This window comes from Phasianus colchicus, chromosome Z, assembly GCF_987193195.1.
Source record: "Phasianus colchicus chromosome Z, bPhaCol1.hap1.1, whole genome shotgun sequence".
NCBI classification, from domain to species: Eukaryota; Metazoa; Chordata; class Aves; order Galliformes; family Phasianidae; genus Phasianus; species Phasianus colchicus.
The window spans coordinates 7,297,667-7,317,705 of NC_143476.1; the positions used below are offsets into that span (position 1 = coordinate 7,297,667).

General features: G+C 49.5%; 1 protein-coding gene and 1 long non-coding RNA gene across 2 annotated transcripts; one reads left to right on the forward strand and one right to left on the reverse strand.

Annotated features, from left to right (window-relative positions):
* The first annotated feature begins 240 nt into the window (after positions 1-240).
* On the forward strand, positions 241-8,775 carry LOC149912367 (rho GTPase-activating protein 32-like). The gene is made up of 9 exons (XM_090130791.1): positions 241-592; positions 911-992; positions 1,472-1,615; positions 1,892-1,994; positions 2,090-2,222; positions 2,388-2,470; positions 2,831-2,938; positions 3,292-3,437; positions 8,762-8,775. Exons 1-9 carry the CDS (start codon positions 542-544, stop codon positions 8,773-8,775), a joined length of 864 nt encoding a protein of 287 aa, XP_089986917.1. The 5' UTR covers positions 241-541.
* A 9,813-nt stretch (positions 8,776-18,588) lies between these two features.
* Positions 18,589-18,840, reverse strand: LOC149912368 (uncharacterized). The gene is made up of 2 exons (XR_016461484.1): positions 18,770-18,840; positions 18,589-18,651 (listed from the first exon to the last, which is right to left on the reverse strand). It is a non-coding gene; the product is annotated as an uncharacterized LOC149912368 (long non-coding RNA).
* Positions 18,841-20,039: the final 1,199 nt, after the last annotated feature.

The window sequence follows — 20,039 nt, forward strand, 5'->3', positions numbered from 1 at the left end:
GGCCACCTGTCTGCGTCAGTGCCATTGCTGATTAGGCTGCTGCACACCAGGGAGAGAAACAGCCGTTATTAGACTTGCAGTTCCTTCTGAAGTGCCCATGATAAGGACCGAGTGCATTTCCTGCAGCTTTCTCTGCAGATGTGCTCCTCACCTTGAAATCCTCCTCGGTTGTTCTCTGCTCCTCACTGTGGCCTGTGCTCTCTGTTTCAGGCTGAGAACAAGGGGAAGCCCCTGCTGGACCATGAGGTGGCACCTGTGAATGTTCCAGCTATTGCTGCTGCCCATGCTATTAAGAGATACGTTGCCCAGGCAGCGGATGAACTCTCCTTTGAGGTAAGCAGTTCAAGGCGTTCCTTGTTGTTCAGTTTTACAATGGCAAATGCCTTCAGAGCTGCACTGGTGCAAGTGCTTTAATGCTCGGCGATGTTTGGCAGTGCAGAAGAATGCAGACATTTGAGCTGTGCTTTCCTCCCAGCTGTGCTGAAGCTGGGATTGACGTTGCAATCTCTTGCAGGTGGGAGACATCATCTGTGTCATCGACATGCCACCAAAGGAGCTGACCCCCTGGTGGAGAGGCAAGCTCGGCTTCCAGGTAGGCACAAGCTTCAGACTGGAGAGTGCAACTTCAGTAGAGGCAGGAATCTCAGCTTAGAGCTGCTCTGCCTGCATAGGATGCCTAGTGGACATAAACAGTTTCCCTGTGTCGGTGTCAGAGGACCTTGTCTTTGGCTGCAAATGTTGAAAAATTATTACCTTTATGCTGTGAACTATGGCCATTTTCTGCTGGATAGTCTTATGGAACGTCAGGCAAGCACGTTCCGAGGGAAATGTTATGTGGCTTTAGGTTTAACAGTTCAGATCTGAGAAGTGCTGCATGCAATAGTTGGCCTCTCTTTTCTTCTTGTTACAGGTGGGATTTTTCCCAGGGGAGTGTGTGGAACTCATTAATAAGAACATTCCTGAGGCACTCATCAACTCTGTGCCAAAGCCAGGTACGGATGTTACATTTCATGGTGTGGGGAAGCAAAATGAAGTCTTTTTTGGGGTGTGTTCCATGTTTAGTACCTCCTTTATCCATGCCACATTGTCCTCTGGGTTGATGATTCTTCATGCACACCATGGGGCAGGGATTTGGCCCAATCCTCCTGTGTTTATGATTGGACTTGGGGAAACTATAGAATCTTCATAGAATGGCTTGGGATGGAAGGGACCTCAGGGATCATCATGCTCCAACCCTCCTGCCTCAGGATGGTCTCCCAGCCCCCACATTTAATGTCAGATTAGACCAGGCTGCCCAGGGCCCCATCCCACCTGGCCTTGGGCTCCTCCAGAGATGGGGAAAATCCCTTTTTGTATGTACTGGTTGGTAATGTTCTTCCCGTTCTGACGTGCTCTGTAGAATGTGCTGTGCTCGGCCTCGTCCAACGGAGCCAGACCTGAAATGACCTGGTTTCTTCCTTTTGTTGTGCAGTGCCCAAGAAACGCAGCAAGATCCTCACCTTCCTTCGTTCCTTGGTGAAGGCCCGCCCAAAGAAACCAACCGAGCGGGAGGTGGAGAAGGAAAGGGTGTTTGGCGGTGACCTGGGAGAGCATCTTCTCCGCTCGGGTCGTGATGGTAAGGAGCTGCCCATTCCTGAGATCTTCCTCTGCTGGGCATCTAAAGAAGATGAAAGGGAGCTCGTATCTAGCAGGGGGCAGGCTGACAGCAGTGGAGACACGTGTAATGGGAGTTGATGGCTGAAGGATAAAGTGAGGCGGATGCTCCTAAGAGACAAGCACATCTGTATTTGCTTCAGCCAAGCCTGGCTGGGCTTAGTGGATGGGATGTGAAGCACAGCCTGCAGCACGACTGAATCAGGAGCTCCACTGACGGCTGGCACGTGTTCTTCAGTCCCCCAGGTCCTCCAGAGCTGCGCTGAGTTCATTGAGCAGCACGGCGTGGTGCAGGGGATATACCGCCTGTCCGGCGTCGCGTCCAACATCCAGAGACTGCGGTAAGAGTGCTGCGACTGACACAGCCTGAGTGCATCTGGTGTGGCTTTGGGCTTGCCTTCCTCTCGCTCAACCGGGTTTGCGTCCCTCTCTCCAGGCAGGAATTTGAGTCGGAGCAGATTCCTGAGCTCACCGTCCGCGACATTCACAGCGTGAGCTCCCTCTGCAAGATGTACTTCAGGGAGCTCCCGAACCCTCTGCTCACCCACCAGCTGTACGGCAAGTTCTCGGTAAGCACAAGGCCACGTCTTTCATTTCCCTCTTCCTGGGCCTCTTGGCAGATGGCTGCAGCAGTGCCCCAGCTCGGAGGCCCTTTTGCTGTCAGCCCCACGAGGTTTACTCGCAGTGGTGTACTAGCCTGATTGGTGTCTCGCTCCCTTTCTGCACTACTCCAGGATGCTGTTGGTGCCGCTACAGAGGAGGAGCGGCTGCTCAGAATGCAGGACGTCATCCAGCAGCTGCCCGCTCCTCACTACAGGTCAGTGCTGCCCTCAGCCTGCTGAGCTCAGCCCTGCTGCATTGCAGAGGGCAACGATGCGGTTCCAGGCTCTGTCTCACGCCGGCAACACGATGCCTGTGTATGCTGAAGGGTTGAAGGCTCCATGGGCTTACTTTATGGGGTCAGTTCCTGGGCACGGGGGCACGCTTGGTGCAGCTGATGGCTGCGGCTGTGCTGTGCTGGGGCTTGGTGCTGCAGCGTGGCACTCAGTCAAGTTGGATCTACTTCACCTTTGGTGACAGTAGCAATCACAAGAAGTAGCATGAATGGAGGTTTGCTTTCTGAATTGCAGCACGGCATGCTCGTTGGTGCTGAACGTTTGCCTCTCTTGTTTTCCAGGACACTGGAGTTCCTGATGAGACACTTGGCGTGTCTGGCTGGGAGCTCCACCATCACAAACATGCATGCCAAGAACCTAGCCATTGTGTGGGCTCCAAACCTCTTAAGGTAAACTTCTGGTTCTGTTTCAACACTTCCTCTGTTCTCCAGTTAAGAAAAGCAGTCCTCTCTTTTTCTCCATCAAATGTGCTCTTCTCCTGTAAAATCTGTGGCTGACAGAAGAGCAGGAGCCTGGGCTGTTCTCCAACCCCACGGGCACAATGTCTAGGTGACAGTTTCTGCAGTCTTGTTGAGATGGGACTGACGTGTCCTTGATCATCCAGGGGAATTTCTGCAGTGGCATCACTGATTGCCCACTGCGGAAGTCTCCAGAGCCTCAGCTGACAGCTTTTGGCTGCAACAATTCAGACTCGGGGAAACGGTCTTGGAGAAATGACTTCTAAAATCTGCCTTTTCTACAGATCACAGCAGAACGAGTCTGCCTGCGCCAGCGGAAGAGCTGCCTGCATGGAGCTGCAGATGCAGTCGGATGTGGTGGAATTCATCATCAACCACACAGACGTCCTCTTCTGCTCCAAATCCGGAGCAGACATTGCAGATGCAGCAGGTGAGTGTCTTCCTCCATTAGCTTGATCTTGACCTGACACCTTGATCAAATGCAGGCCTTCTCCAGGACCTCTGAGATACTCTTTTACCATCAAGGGGACAGCAGACCTCTGGACTTCCATTAGGGTATGGCATCCTGTTGCTGGATGCTGAGAATGTCCAAGCCCAAACTTCACAAGGAGGAAACTGTCATTATTATGTTTGCACGCAGGAGAAGCTTGATGCAAGCGTTGCAGCGAAGCTTTCTCAGTTCCCTGCCCCTTTTATCTAGGGGTGAGCTCTCTTAATGATGACCATGTCCTTTGCCATAAACAGACCCCTGCCCACATGGTTAGTTTGAGCTCCTCTTCTTCCAGTGGCTCGGATAAGCAAGCCTGAGAAAAATACAGCACCTCCCCCAGAACCGTGGTGGCTGTGCTGCTGCTTTCTGATCCTCACTCTTACCTGTGCTTTTCCCTGACAGGGCACAATTCTCTCCCAGGGCCCAAGTCTGTGGGGGTCTCTTCTGCTGCCACAAAGCTGCTCAGCCTGGAGGAGGCACAGGCACAGAGGCGAGGCCACAGCACCTCTTCTGTGGTAACAGAGAGCAGCAGGGACATTGAAGTGGAAGAAAGCCCTGCAGCTGGGCAGGGCAAATTCCACACTGTCATCGACTTTCCATCTGACAGGTAAAGAGGACTTTCTTTTCCAGCACCTAGCATCATTGTTTGGGTGGGTTTTTGTGTTTTCCTGCAGAAACCAGGCAGTGCTAGGAACAAGCAACTGCTGCCAAGAGCTCAGTGCAGCTCTTCCCTCACCCTGCACCACGCACGACTCACAGCGTTGGCTGTTTTCTCTCTCCAGACAAAATCCACACAGCAAGAAGGAGGAATCACCAGCTAGCAGTTGGTGTTGCTGCTTCAGCCTCAGGAAGCCATCCTCTGGCAGCAAACGCCAACTGCAGCGCAATGCCAGGCAGCCCTCAGAAACAGCAGTGGTAGTCCTGGCAGGTAAGGGTGCAAATGCAGCTTCCAAATCCCTGCTTTTCAGGAGCATAGAATTCAAGCTTGCTCTGCACTTGTATCTCTTTCTGGCGTTCCAGCCCCTGCCCAACATCTTCAGTTCACCCCTGATCAAGAACCACTGTCGTAATTCAGCTTGTGAAAGTTTGACACTAACCCCTGTGTATCCTTTCTAGGTGAATCGAGCCCTTGCCAACCCACAAGATCCAGGGCAAGTAGCGAGGATGCTCTCTGTGCTTCCATCAGTGGAGAGCTCTTAGGAAGCACAAATTGCTGCAGTTCCAACAGCAGCCTTCCGTCTGACAACATTAATGGAGAGAAGGAGCTCATCGAAGTTCATGCCCTCATTACACCTGGCTCTGCTGAAAATGCTGACCTGGGCCTGCCAGAAACCACAGTCACCAGCCTGGATTGTAACCAGGAGTCTCTGCAGTGCAGGCCATCCCAAGAGCAGTGTGAGTGCCCCAACAGCAGCACCTCCATGCAGGAGCAGGTCAGTGTCAGTGAGGAGGAGCAGAGCCTCTTGCAGGAGGACTTTCAATCAGGCCTCCAGTCCCAGGCATCAGAGAGCAGCACTGAGAGCTCTGAGCCACTCTCTCCATGACAAGACAGGATGAGTCCCATCTTCACCGTGGACCTCTCACACCCTCCTGTCCTTTATATAATAATAAAAGCACACTCGTGCTCAATCAACGCCTTGACTGCCTCCAGAGTCTTCATTCACACGGACTGGGATGAATGCAGCACACAGCAAGGCACCCCAGCTTGCAATGCTGTGGCTGTGGGGTGCGTGCAGCACAGCTCCGGGTTTGTTCCTGTTTTGTCTGGCTTTGGGATGTCTGCAGGGGGAGCTCTGCAACCATTTGGCATGGTAGCAAATAATCTCTCGCATCCTGGATGCTGCTCATGATACTCCCAAGCTTCCTGGCTGTGGCTTTGTGATGCTTTTCAGGGCTTTCTGATGCATTTTGATGCCTTGGATGTTGCTTAACACCTCCCTCCTCCCATCATGTCCTTTCCTGGCTCCCATCTACGAACTGGCCCTGCAGATCATCTCCAGACCTGTCATCAGCACACTGCGGAAGGAGAAGCTCCCCCTGGCCAACGTCAGGCAGTACTGCTTGGTCTGCAGCTCAGTGGCCATTTCCCTTTTAGGCGGCTCCTGCAGAAGAATCGAGCAGCAGAACCTTTTGCTCACCCTGCAGCACACAAGTGATACAAAAGCAGAAACAACCTGGGAATCTCTGGGTCTGCAAGACTTCACAGACACTCACCGACTGTGTCTGATGGTTCCCTCCCATCCTTGATTTCCGTCTCCCCTTCTCCACATCGGATCCCACTGCTGAGCCATGATCAAGCTGCCCAGTGTGGCAGAGCATCGTGCAGAACCGTGCTGGCACCTCCTCCCCTTCCTCTCCTGCAACCTCACCCGCTTCTCTGACAGACCTGCTGATCCCACGCGTCCCATCGGGATGCTCTGGCACAGGATGTGCCCCTAACCCAAAGCTCCTTCCCACCCTCCCAAGAAAAAGTAAACAGGTTTTCTGCCTCCTCTGCTTGATTTCATGTGGCAGGGATGGAGAGCTCTTCAGCCCTGAGCAAGTTTTTTTCTGAGAAAGTGACCAGCTCTTTTCCATCCCTTTGCCCCTACAAACAGTTGTCCAGAGGATCTCGTCCAAGAATTCCTGGAACAGCCTGCAGCTGGCTCTCCTGAAGTTCAGGCTCCTGCCTTTGCTTCCTGCCAGGCCCGCATTCCTTGAGATCACCAACTCAAGGAGGGCATGGTCACTGCAGCCCTGACCGCCTCCTGTCGTAACCCCTGGTGTGCACCATGTCCAGCAATGCTTCCCTTCTGCTTGCTGTGCCCAATGCCTGCACCACAGAGTGATTCTCACTGCACTCCAGGAGTCTGTCAGATTGCTTGCAGCCAGCCATGCTGATTTCCCAGACTGACTGGAATCCCCCATCAGCATGAGAGTCAGTGAGTGCGATGCTTCTGCTGGCTGCAGTAAGCAGCTCCCACCAACAGGCTCTCTTTCCAGGCGGCTGTAGCAGACCCTCACCTCCAGAAGCCCTGCACTGCTGCACTTCCTAATTTTACCCACAAGTTCACAACCTGCTCATGGCTCTTCTTAGTTCTTTGCACTCAACTTCTCATCATAGAAGGCAAATCCCTTGCCTTCCAGAATTCCATAGTATCAATTGTGTCTGCTTTATGTCAGGATTCTTTTTCTTTCTTTTCTTCTTCCATTTTCTAGGTAGGAAAATGAATTTCTGAGCCAGGAGAAGCAGAAGTGAAAGAGTCTTCCTGGCACTGCTCAGGTTGCATGAGTTGCCAAGTGCTCCTCAGGTAATGTGTGCTGAAGAGCTGACCTTGGTGGCAGGGGCTGTGGCTGCATTTTGTGCCTGTCATGCGGGAATCCAAGAAAGCCTATTCAGAGCAGGAGCTGCAGAGCGAGATAAACATCACGAGAAGGTAAGGCTGAGAAGCAAGGCCACCTCCAGAAAGAAGAGAAAAACTGAGTCAAGTGAGCTGCGTGACGGCCGTGTGATGCTGACCATGATTGGAGGAAGAGCGCATGGCTGGGAATGACTGATGGCTCTGGTTGGATGGGTGCCTGTGTGCACAGAGGTAAGGAGTGTTTGTGGGATGTTTTGCTGGCATCTAACGGCTGTAAGGGGAAGTCAAGAGAGAAAACTTGTGAATGCATATAAGGGATGTTAAAATCTGGAACAGACTGTTTGGATCATTCACACCTGAGTCCGTGCCAGATTGCCACACTGTCAGAACCTGGGGCCTAGGATTTTCCTGTAAGAGTGCCAACTGCTTATTTTAAATGATAAAAAGTAACATTGAAAAAAGCTTCCCTCCTTGCATTAGAATAAGGCATTGATATTTGATGTTTCTGTCTTTCCATTCCTTTAGCAGCCTGGGTGTTGATGCAGCTGCATGCATCTGCTGTCCTCCCCTTCTGTTTTGTGTAAAAGAACAGTAAAATATGCAATCAGTGTGAGATCTTTCTGAAGTATTTTACTTTATTTGCCCCTAGGCTGCAATGGCTGGGCAATGGCAGTGTCACCCAGGAGCCCACACGGCGACCTGATGTCTCATTGTTGGGGTCTATTGGAAACCACCACGATGACAAAAGAATGCCTGGGATTCCTCCGGCCCAAATGCCAAACCTTGCACTTGGCTGTGCTGAACCTCATGAGGTTCACCCAGGCCCACCTCTCAAGTCTGCTGAGCTCAAACAGATGTCCTTTTTCTCGTGTCCTTCCATTCCGAGTCCATCTGTTCCCCAAAGCAAAAGAATTTGGAGGGAACCACCGACAGTTATGTGAGCGATTTCAGCGTCTATTTCTGATCATGGCAACAACTTCAGAGGTCACACTTAATTTACGGTGCCCGTTGTAATTCTGACCAAGGCTGCAGTTGCAGCTGACTTCCCAAGGCTGCAAGACGTGGTGGTGACACAGCCTTGTGCTTCTGCATTGGTGCTCATCCCACGTTTCCTTTCTCTGTCTCGCAGGTCAGCTCCTGCTGGAAGCAGATGGTATCCCAGTGTGAATGAAGGTCAGTGCAGGAGCAGCTGCTGATGGGAGGAAGGAAGTCCATGCTGAAGAGCTCTGAAGCATCTGCAGGTATGGTTCTGGAGGAGGCAGCAGTGATGTCGGAGGGCTCCCCAGCAGGAAGCTGTCTCATCCAAATGCTTGCTGAGTGGTTGGAAGGGAGCTTTCTGCATGACAGCAGCACCAGCTGCTTGCTTCACATGCTGCAAAGACAAGGATTAGCACGAGTTCCAGTATCTACAGTATCATCATGAATCACGATAGGATTACAATGTGTCCTCATACAAACGCAGCCACTTCTCTCTGAGTCCAAAGGCTGTCCAGAAAGCATCTTTGAGGTCTCTCACACCAAACCACTGCTGCCCGTGTGGGATCTGACTCATTAGGGTATAGGGGTTAGGAACCACAGGCTGTCTTTTGAGAACGGGTTCAGTCATTTCCTTACATCTTGCACCAGCCGATACGTGCCGTCTGCCTTCCGTGCCGACAGGACTGGGGTGTTATAAGGCAACAGACAAGGTTCCAGAAGACATCCTTAACCAGTGTCTGTGTTACAGCTTTTAGACCCACTCTCCCTTCTAAGGCTATGGGATATTGTTGCTGTTTCACAGCTCCACTCCCTCCTTGGGCAGTTCTTTGTAAGGGAAAATTGTGAGTCCACCCCGATTTCCTTCCCCTGCCCACACCTTTGGATTCATTTCTTCTCATCACCAGCTGTTAACACATTCATTGACCCCTGATATGTGTTTAACAGACTTGCAGCTGTAATCCTCATTTAACTGTTAAATCTCTCCCCCATAAATCGGTCCCTGCTTCAGGCACAGAGAACAATTGCCCTGCAACTATTTTATCTTTCCATTTTAGTTCTGTGGTCTCCAAGAGTGGAGCTGTCATTTCTGATCCCTCAGCCCCAGTTACGCACAACAGACACATCCAGATACATGTCTGGTACCTCTGAACTAGCTAATGCTGTAGGATGGAATGTTGTTTCTGCACTGGCTATCAAATGTGGGATTGCTCTGAAGCAGTACAGCACCATGTGTTTTGTAATTTGCCCTTAGAAACAGTTTGAAAAAGTAGAAAGACTTTATTAGTATTAGTAAAAAGAAGCTATTTCATAACATGTTTTAGAAATACAGTTGTTCAATCATGTGATCAATTCTCACTTACAGAACTGTAATAGTTAAAAATTGCATGGCTATAGTATTAAGGACCAGAAAGCATGTTGTAAGGCCATTCTGTTTGGATAGGAGAAGCTCAGCAAAAGAAAAACAGACTCCAAAGAAGCCAGGGCCTCCACACAAGGCCGAACTGACTCACACTGTGGGCAGGTTGGGATGCAACAGGCAGGCATCAAGAGACTCCCCTCTGTCCTCCTTCCAAACTTCTCTCTTTTCAGGGATGAGCAGCTGTCCAGAAATAGTGGCCAAGTGTTGATAAGCAGCTGTCAGACGTTCAATAATTAGCAGTATACCTGCTGAGCTAGCAACAATTGGTGTTTAGCCAGTCACACACACACACACAGAATGGCCCGGGTTGGAAGGGACCTCAAGGATCAGGAATCTCCAACTCCCTGCCACAGGCAGGGCCACCAACCTCTGTACCATTGCACATATGAAAATTGCTGGACAGAAACAGCAGTGTGGGAAAAATCTGTATGCTGTGGATGAAAAGGGTGAATCAGAATGGCTTAACAGCTGTCCCACAAGGAAAAGCAATCCCTTACCTGCTGTGCCATGCTCATGGCAGCAGAAATGCAGATGCCAGCAGCTGATGCCCACAAGGACAGCCAGCCTGGACTTATTTTCATTACATATCTTTGTCCTGATGTCCTTCTAGAAGCTGGGACATTTCACCATCTCAGCAGAAGAGGGCAGGGGAGTTGCAAGGTGAGGGCACGCTGTCCCCTGTTTATCTGGCACTCAAAGAGAAAGAGAAAATGAAAACCAGATGTGTTTCCCTGCCCATGGCAAACACCAGCCTTTCCATCCTTACAGTCCTTCCTGACATCAGCACTAATTGAAACAACATCCCACTCACCTTTGCCATGTCTGGCAGAGGTTGCAACTCTGTCTATTGCATCCCTCTAGCTGTCAAGTCAAGAGCTCCTGTGTCACACCAGGAAAAGCAATCTGTTACCTGCTGTGCCATGCTCATGTCAACACCAATGCAGATGCCAGCAGCTGATGCCCACAACGACTGCCAGCCTGGACTTATTTTCAATACATACCTTTGTCCTGATGTGCTTCCAGAAGCTGGGACATTTCTCCCTCTCAGCAGCAGAGGGCAGGAGAGTTGCAAGGTGAGGGCACACTCTCCCCTGTTTATCTGGCACTCAAAGAGAAAGAGAAAATGAAAACCAGATGTGTTTCCCTGCCCATGGCAAACACCAGCCTTTCCATCCTTACAGTCCTTCCAAACATCAGCGCTAATTGAAACAACATCCCACTCACCTTTGCCATGTCTGGCAGAGGTTGCAGCTCTTTCTATTGCATTCCTCTAGCTGTCAAGAGCTCCTGTGTCACACAAGGAAAAGCAATCTTTTACCTGCTGTGCCATGCTCATGGTAGCAGCAATGCAGATGCCAGCAGCTGATGCCCACAAGGACAGCCAGCCTGGACTTATTTTCATTACATATCATTGTCCTGATGTCCTTCTGGAAGCTGGAACATTTCACCATCTCAGCAGAAGAGGGCAGGAGGGGTCCAAGTTGCAGGCAAACTCTCCTCTTTTTCTGGCACACAAAGAGAAGATGAAAACCAGATGTGTTTCCCTGCCCATGGCAAACAGCAGCCTTTCCATCCTCACAGTCCTTCCTGACATCAGCACTAATTGAAACAACATCCCACTCAACTTTGCCATGTCTGGCAGAGGTTGCAGCTCTTTCTATTACATCCCTCTAGCTGTCAAGTCAAGAGCTCCTCTGTCACACAAGGAAAAGCAATCTTTTACCTGCTGTGCCATGCTCATGGTAGCAGCAATGCAGATGCCAGCAGCTGATGCTTACAAGGACAGCCAGCCTGGACTTATTTTCATTACATATCTTTGTCCTGATGTCCTTCTAGAAGCTGGGACATTTCTCCATCTCAGCAGAAGAGGGCAGGAGGGGTACAAGTTGCAGGCAAACTCTCCTCTTTTTCTGGCACACAAAGAGAAGATGAAAACCAGATGTGTTTCCCTGCCCATGGCAAACACCAGCTTTTCCATCCTTACAGTCCTTCCTGACATCAGCACTAATTGAAACAACATCCCACTCACCTTTGCCATGTCTGGCAGAGGTTGCAGCTCTGTCTATTGCATCCCTCTAGCTTTCAAGTCAAGAGCTCCTGTGTCACACAAAGAAAAGCAATCTGTTACCTGCTGTGCCATGCTCATGGCAGCAGCAATGCAGATGCCAGCAGCTGATGCCCACAAGGACAGCCAGCCTGGACTTATTTTCATTACATATCATTGTCCTGATGTCCTTCTGGAAGCTGGAACATTTCACCATCTCAGCAGAAGAGGGCAGGAGGGGTCCAAGTTGCAGGCAAACTCTCCTCTTTTTCTGGCACACAAAGAGAAGATGAAAACCAGATGTGTTTCCCTGCCCATGGCAAACAGCAGCCTTTCCATCCTCACAGTCCTTCCTGACATCAGCACTAATTGAAACAACATCCCACTCAACTTTGCCATGTCTGGCAGATGTTGCAGCTCTTTCTATTACATCCCTCTAGCTGTCAAGTCAAGAGCTCCTCTGTCACACAAGGAAAAGCAATCTTTTACCTGCTGTGCCATGCTCATGGTAGCAGCAATGCAGATGCCAGCAGCTGATGCTTACAAGGACAGCCAGCCTGGACTTATTTTCATTACATATCTTTGTCCTGATGTCCTTCTAGAAGCTGGGACATTTCTCCATCTCAGCAGAAGAGGGCAGGAGGGGTACAAGTTGCAGGCAAACTCTCCTCTTTTTCTGGCACACAAAGAGAAGATGAAAACCAGATGTGTTTCTTTGCCCATGGCAAACACCAGCCTTTCCATCCTTACAGTCCTTCCTGACATCAGCACTAATTGAAACAACATCCCACTCACCTTTGCCATGTCTGGCAGAGGTTGCAGCTCTGTCTATTGCATCCCTCTAGCTTTCAAGTCAAGAGCTCCTGTGTCACACAAAGAAAAGCAATCTTTTACCTGCTGTGCCATGCTCATGGCAGCAGAAATGCAGATGCCAGCAGCTGATGCCCACAAGGACAGCCAGCCTGGACTTATTTTCATTACATACCTTTGTCCTGATGTCCTTCTAGAAGCTGGGACATTTCACCATCTCAGCAGAAGAGGGCAGGGGAGTTACAAGGTGAGGGCACACTCTCCCCTGTTTATCTGGCACTCAAAGTGAAAGAGAAAATGAAAACCAGATCTGTTTCCCTGCCCATGGCAAACACCAGCCTTTCCATCCTTACAGTCCTTCCTGACATCAGCACTAATTGAAACAACATCCCACTCACCTTTGCCATGTCTGGCAGAGGTTGCAGCTCTGTCTATTGCATCCCTCTAGCTTTCAACTCAAAAGCTCCTGTGTCACACAAGGAAAAGCAACCTTTTACCTGCTTTGCCATGCTCATGGCAGCAGCAATGCAGATGCCAGCAGCTGATGCCCACAACGACTGCCTACCTGGACTTATTTTCATTACATATCTTTGTCCTGATGTGCTTCTAGAAGCTGGGACATTTCACCATCTCAGCAGAAGAAGGCAGGGGAGTTACAAGGTGAGGGCACACTCTCCCCTGTTTATCTGGCACTCAAAGAGAAAGAGAAAATGAAAACCAGATGTGTTTCCCTGCCCATGGCAAACACCAGCCTTTCCATCCTTACAGTCCTTCCTGACATCAGCACTAATTGAAACAACATCCCACTCACCTTTGCCATGTCTGGCAGAGGTTGCAGCTCTGTCTATTGCATCCCTCTAGCTTTCAAGTCAAGAGCTCCTGTGTCACACAAGGAAAAGCAATCTTTTACCAGCTTTGCCATGCTCATGGCAGCAGCAATGCAGATGCCAGCAGCTGATGCCCACAAGGACAGCCAACCTCGACTTATTTTCATTTCATATCTTTGTCCTGATGTCCTTCTAGAAGCTGGGACATTTCTCCCTCTGAGCAGCAGAGGGCAGGAGGGGTCCAAGTTGCAGGCAAACTCTCCTCTTTTTCTGGCAGACAAAGAGAAGATGAAAACCAGATGTGTTTCCCTGCCCATGGCAAACACCAGCCTTTCCATCCTTACACTCCTTCCTGACATCAGAACTAATTGAAACAACATCCCACTCACATTTGCCATGTCTGGCAGAGGTTGCAGCTCTTTCTATTACATCCCTCTAGCTGTCAAGTCAAGAGCTCCTGTGTCACACAAGGAAAAGCAACCTTTTACCTCCTTTGCCATGCTCATGGCAGCAGCAATGCAGATGCCAGCAGCTGATGCCCACAAGGACAGCCAGCCTGGACTTATTTTCATTACATATCTTTGTCCTGATGTCCTTCTAGAAGCTGGGACATTTCTCCATCTCAGCAGAAGAGGGCAGGGGAGTTACAAGGTGAGGGCACACTCTCCCCTGTTTATCTGGCACTCAAAGAGAAAGAGAAAATGAAAACCAGATGTGTTTCCCTGCCCATGGCAAACACCAGCCTTTCCATCCTTACAGTCCTTCCTGACATCAGCACTAATTGAAACAAAATCCTACTCACCTTTGCCATGTCTGGCAGAGGTTGCAGCTCTTTCTATTACATCCCTCTAGCTGTCAAGTCAAGAGCTCCTCTGTCACACAAGGAAAAGCAATCTTTTACCTGCTGTGCCATGCTCATGGCAGCAGCAATGCAGATGCCAGCAGCTGATGCTTACAAGGACAGACAGCCTGGGCTTATTTTCATTACATATCTTTGTCCTGATGTCCTTCTAGAAGCTGGAACATTTCACCTTCTCAGCAGAAGAGGGCAGCAGGAGTCCAAGTTGCAGGCAAACTCTCCTCTTTTTCTGGCACACAAAGAGAAGATGAAAACCAGATGTGTTTCCCTGCCCATGGCAGACACCAGCCTTTCCATCCTTACAGTCCTTCGTGACATCAGAACTAATTGAAACAACATCCCACTCACCTTTGCCATGTCTGGCAGAGGTTGCAGCTCTATTACATCCCTCTAGCTGTCAAGTGAAGAGCTCCTCTGTCACACAAGGAAAAGCAATCTTTTACCTGCTGTGCCATGCTCATGGCAGCAGCAATGCAGATGCCAGCAGCTGATGCCCACAAGGACAGCCAGCCTGGACTTATTTTCATTACATATCTTTGTCCTGATGTCCTTCTAGAAGCTGGGACATTTCTCCCTCTGAGCAGCAGAGGGCAGGAGGGGTCCAAGTTGCAGGCAAACTCTCCTCTTTTTCTGGTACACAAAGAGAAGATGAAAACCAGATGTGTTTCCCTGCCCATGGCAAATACCAGCCTTTCCATCCTTACAGTCCTTCCTGACATCAGCAACAATGGAAACAACATCCCACTCACCTTTGCCATGTCTGCCAGAGGTTGCAGCTCTTTCTATTGCATCCCTCTAGCTTTCAAGTCAAGAGCTCCTGTGTCACACAAGGAAAAGCAATCTTATACCTGCTGTGCCATGCTCATGGCAGCAGGAATGCAGATGCCAGCAGCTGATGCTTACAAGGACAGCCCGCCTGGGCTTATTTTCATTACATATCTTTGTCCTGATGTCCTTCTAGAAGCTGGGACATTTCTCCCTCTGAGCAGCAGAGGGCAGGAGGGGTCCAAGTTGCAGGCAAACTCTCCTCTTTTTCTACACACAAAGACAAAGAAAACATGAAAACCAGATGTGTTTCCCTGCCCATGGCAAACAACAGCCTTTCCATCCTTACAGTCCTCCTGACATCAGCACTAATTGAAACAACATCCCACTCACCTTTGCCATGTCTGGCAGAGGTTGCAGCTTTTTCTATTGCATCCCTCTTGCTTTCAAGTCAAGAGCTCCTGTGTCACACAAGGAAAAGCAATCTTTTACCTGCACTGCCATGCTCATCGCAGCAATGCAGATGCCAGCAGCTGATGCTTACAAGGACAGCCAGCCTGGGCTTATTTTCATTACATATCTTTGTCCTGATGTCCTTCTAGAAGCTGGAACATTTCACCATCTCAGCAGAAGAGGGCAGCAGGAGTCCAAGTTGCAGGCAAACTCTCCTCTTTTTCTGGCACACAAAGAGAAGATGAAAACCAGATGTGTTTCCCTGCCCATGGCAAATACCAGCCTTTCCATCCTTACAGTCCTTCCTGACATCAGCAACAATGGAAACAACATCCCACTCACCTTTGCCATGTCTGCCAGAGGTTGCAGCTCTTTCTATTGCATCCCTCTAGCTGTCAAGTCAAGAGCTCCTGTGTCACACAAGGAAAAGCAATCTTTTACCTGCTGTGCCATGCTCATGGCAGCAGGAATGCAGATGCCAGCAGCTGATGCTTACAAGGACAGCCAGCCTGGACTTATTTTCATTGCATATCTTTGTCCTGATGTCCTTCTAGAAGCTGGAACATTTCACCATCTCAGCAGAAGAGGGCAGCAGGAGTCCAAGTTGCAGGCAAACTCTCCTCTTTTTCTGGCACACAAAGAGAAGATGAAAAACAGATGTGTTTCCCTGCCCATGGCAAACACCAGCCTTTCCATCCTTACAGTCCTCCTCACATCAGCAGCAACTGAAAAAGCATCCCACTCACCTTTCCCATGTCTGGCAGAGGTTGCAGCTTTTTCTATTGCATCCCTCTTGCTTTCAAGTCAAGAGCTCCTGTGTCACACAAGGAAAAGCAATCTTTTACCTGCACTGCCATGCTCATGGCAGCAGCAATGCAGATGCCAGCAGCTGATGCCCACAAGGACAGCCAACCTGGACTTATTTTCATTACATATCTTTGTCCTGATGTCCTTCTAGAAGCTGGAACATTTCACCATCTCAGCAGAAGAGGGCAGGAGGGGTCTAAGTTGCAGGCACACACTCCTCTTTTTCTGCACACAAAGACAAAGAGAACATGAAAACCAGATGTGTTTCCCTGCCCAGGGCAAACAACAGCCTTTCCATCCTTACAGTCCTTCCTGCCATCAGCACTAATTGAAACAACATCCCACCCAGCTTTGCCATGTCTTGCAGAGGTTGCAGCTCTTTCTATTACATCCCTCTAGCTGTCAAGTCAAGAGCTCCTGTGTCACACAAGGAAAAGCAATCTTTTACCTGCACTGCCATGCTCATGGCAGCAGCAATGCAGATGCCAGCAGCTGATGCTTACAAGGACAGCCAGCCTGAACGTATTTTCATTTCGTATCTTTGTCCTGATGTCCTTCTAGAAGCTGGGACATTTCTCCCTCTGAGCAGCAGAGGGCAGGAGGGGTCCAAGTTGCAGGCAAACTCTCCTCTTTTTCTACACACAAAGACAAGGAGAACATGAAAACCAGATGTGTTTCCCTGCCCATGGCAAACACCAGCCTTTCCATCCTTACAGTCCTCCTCACATCAGCACTAATTGAAACAACATCCCACTCACCTTTGCCATGTCTGGCAGAGGTTGCAGCTTTTTCTATTGCATCCCTCTTGCTTTCAAGTCAAGAGCTCCTGTGTCACACAAGGAAAAGCAATCTTTTACCTGCACTGCCATGCTCATGGCAGCAGCAATGCAGATGCCAGCAGCTGATGCTTACAAGGACAGCCAGCCTGGGCTTATTTTCATTACATATCTTTGTCCTGATGTCCTTCTAGAAGCTGGAACATTTCACCATCTCAGCAGAAGAGGGCAGCAGGAGTCCAAGTTGCAGGCAAACTCTCCTCTTTTTCTGGCACACAAAGAGAAGATGAAAACCAGATGTGTTTCCCTGCCCATGGCAAATACCAGCCTTTCCATCCTTACAGTCCTTCCTGACATCAGCACTAATTGAAACAACATCCCACTCACCTTTGCCATGTCTGCCAGAGGTTGCAGCTCTTTCTATTGCATCCCTCTAGCTTTCAAGTCAAGAGCTCCTGTGTCACACAAGGAAAAGCAATCTTTTACCTGCACTGCCATGCTCATGGCAGCAGCAATGCAGATGCCAGCAGCTGATGCTTACAAGGACAGCCAGCCTGGACTTATTTTCAATACATATCTTTGTCCTGATGTCCTTCTAGAAGCTGGAACATTTCACCATCTCAGCAGAAGAGGGCAGCAGGAGTCCAAGTTGCAGGCAAACTCTCCTCTTTTTCTGGCACACAAAGAAAAGATGAAAACCAGATGTGTTTCCCTGCCCATGGAAACACCAGCCTTTCCATCCTTACAGTCCTCCTGACATCAGTACTAATTGAAACAACATCCCACTCACCTTTGCCATGTCTGGCAGAGGTTGCAGCTCTTTCTATTGCATCCCTCTAGCTGTCAAGTCAAGAGCTCCTGTGTCACACAAGGAAAAGCAATCTTTTACCTGCACTGCCATGCTCATGGCAGCAGGAATGCAGATGCCAACAGCTGATGCTTACAAGGACAGCCAGCCTGGACTTATTTTCATTGCATATCTTTGTCTGATGTCCTTCTAGAAGCTGGAACATTTCACCCTCTCAGCAGAAGAGGGCAGCAGGAGTCCAAGTTGCAGGCAAACTCTCCTCTTTTTCTGGCACACAAAGAGAAGATGAAAACCAGATGTGTTTCCCTGCCCATGGCAAACACCAGCTTTTCCATCCTTACAGTCCTTCCTGACATCAGGAGCAATGGAAACAACATCCCACTCACCTTTGCCATGTCTGGCAGAGGTTGCAGCTCTTTCTATTACATCCCTCTAGCTGTCAAGTCAAGAGCTCCTGTGTCACACAAGGAAAAGCAACCTTTTACCTGCTGTGCCATGCTCATGGCAGCAGCAATGCAGATGCCAGCAGCTGATGCTTACAAGGACAGCCAGCCTGGGCTTATTTTCATTACATATCTTTGTCCTGATGTCCTTCTAGAAGCTGGGACATTTCTCCATCTCAGCAGAAGAGGGCAGGAGGGGTACAAGTTGCAGGCAAACTCTCCTCTTTTTCTGGCACACAAAGAGAAGATGAAAACCAGATGTGTTTCCCTGCCCATGGCAAACACCAGCCTTTCCATCCTTACAGTCCTTCCTGACATCAGCACTAATTGAAACAACATCCCACTCACCTTTGCCATGTCTGGCAGAGGTTGCAGCTCTGTCTATTGCATCCCTCTAGCTTTCAAGTCAAGAGCTCCTGTGTCACACAAAGAAAAGCAATCTGTTACCTGCTGTGCCATGCTCATGGCAGCAGCAATGCAGATGCCAGCAGCTGATGCCCACAAGGACAGCCAGCCTGGACTTATTTTCATTACATACCTTTGTCCTGATGTCCTTCCAGAAGCTGGGACATTTCTCCCTCTCAGCAGCAGAGGGCAGGAGAGTTGCAAGGTGAGGGCACACTCTCCCCTGTTTATCTGGCACTCAAAGAGAAAGAGAAAATGAAAACCAGATGTGTTTCCCTGCCCATGGCAAACACCAGCCTTTCCATCCTTACAGTCCTCCTGACATCAGCACTAATTGAAACAACATCCCACTCACCTTTGCCATGTCTGGCAGAGGTTGCAGCTCTTTCTATTGCATTCCTCTAGCTGTCAAGAGCTCCTGTGTCACACAAGGAAAAGCAATCTTTTACCTGCTGTGCCATGCTCATGGTAGCAGCAATGCAGATGCCAGCAGCTGATGCCCACAAGGACAGCCAGCCTGGACTTATTTTCATTACATATCATTGTCCTGATGTCCTTCTGGAAGCAGGAACATTTCACCATCTCAGCAGAAGAGGGCAGGAGGGGTCCAAGTTGCAGGCAAACTCTCCTCTTTTTCTGGCACACAAAGAGAAGATGAAAACCAGATGTGTTTCCCTGCCCATGGCAAACAGCAGCCTTTCCATCCTCACAGTCCTTCCTGACATCAGCACTAATTGAAACAACATCCCACTCAACTTTGCCATGTCTGGCAGATGTTGCAGCTCTTTCTATTACATCCCTCTAGCTGTCAAGTCAAGAGCTCCTGTGTCACACAAGGAAAAGCAATCTTTTACCTGCTGTGCCATGCTCATGGTAGCAGCAATGCAGATGCCAGCAGCTGATGCTTACAAGGACAGCCAGCCTGGACTTATTTTCATTACATATCTTTGTCCTGATGTCCTTCTAGAAGCTGGGACATTTCTCCATCTCAGCAGAAGAGGGCAGGAGGGGTACAAGTTGCAGGCAAACTCTCCTCTTTTTCTGGCACACAAAGAGAAGATGAAAACCAGATGTGTTTCTTTGCCCATGGCAAACACCAGCCTTTCCATCCTTACAGTCCTTCCTGACATCAGCACTAATTGAAACAACATCCCACTCACCTTTGCCATGTCTGGCAGAGGTTGCAGCTCTGTCTATTGCATCCCTCTTGCTTTCAAGTCAAGAGCTCCTGTGTCACACAAAGAAAAGCAATCTTTTACCTGCTGTGCCATGCTCATGGCAGCAGAAATGCAGATGCCAGCAGCTGATGCCCACAAGGACAGCCAGCCTGGACTTATTTTCATTACATACCTTTGTCCTGATGTCCTTCTAGAAGCTGGGACATTTCACCATCTCAGCAGAAGAGGGCAGGGGAGTTACAAGGTGAGGGCACACTCTCCCCTGTTTATCTGGCACTCAAAGTGAAAGAGAAAATGAAAACCAGATCTGTTTCCCTGCCCATGGCAAACACCAGCCTTTCCATCCTTACAGTCCTTCCTGACATCAGCACTAATTGAAACAACATCCCACTCACCTTTGCCATGTCTGGCAGAGGTTGCAGCTCTGTCTATTGCATCCCTCTAGCTTTCAACTCAAAAGCTCCTGTGTCACACAAGGAAAAGCAACCTTTTACCTGCTTTGCCATGCTCATGGCAGCAGCAATGCAGATGCCAGCAGCTGATGCCCACAACGACTGCCTACCTGGACTTATTTTCATTACATATCTTTGTCCTGATGTGCTTCTAGAAGCTGGGACATTTCACCATC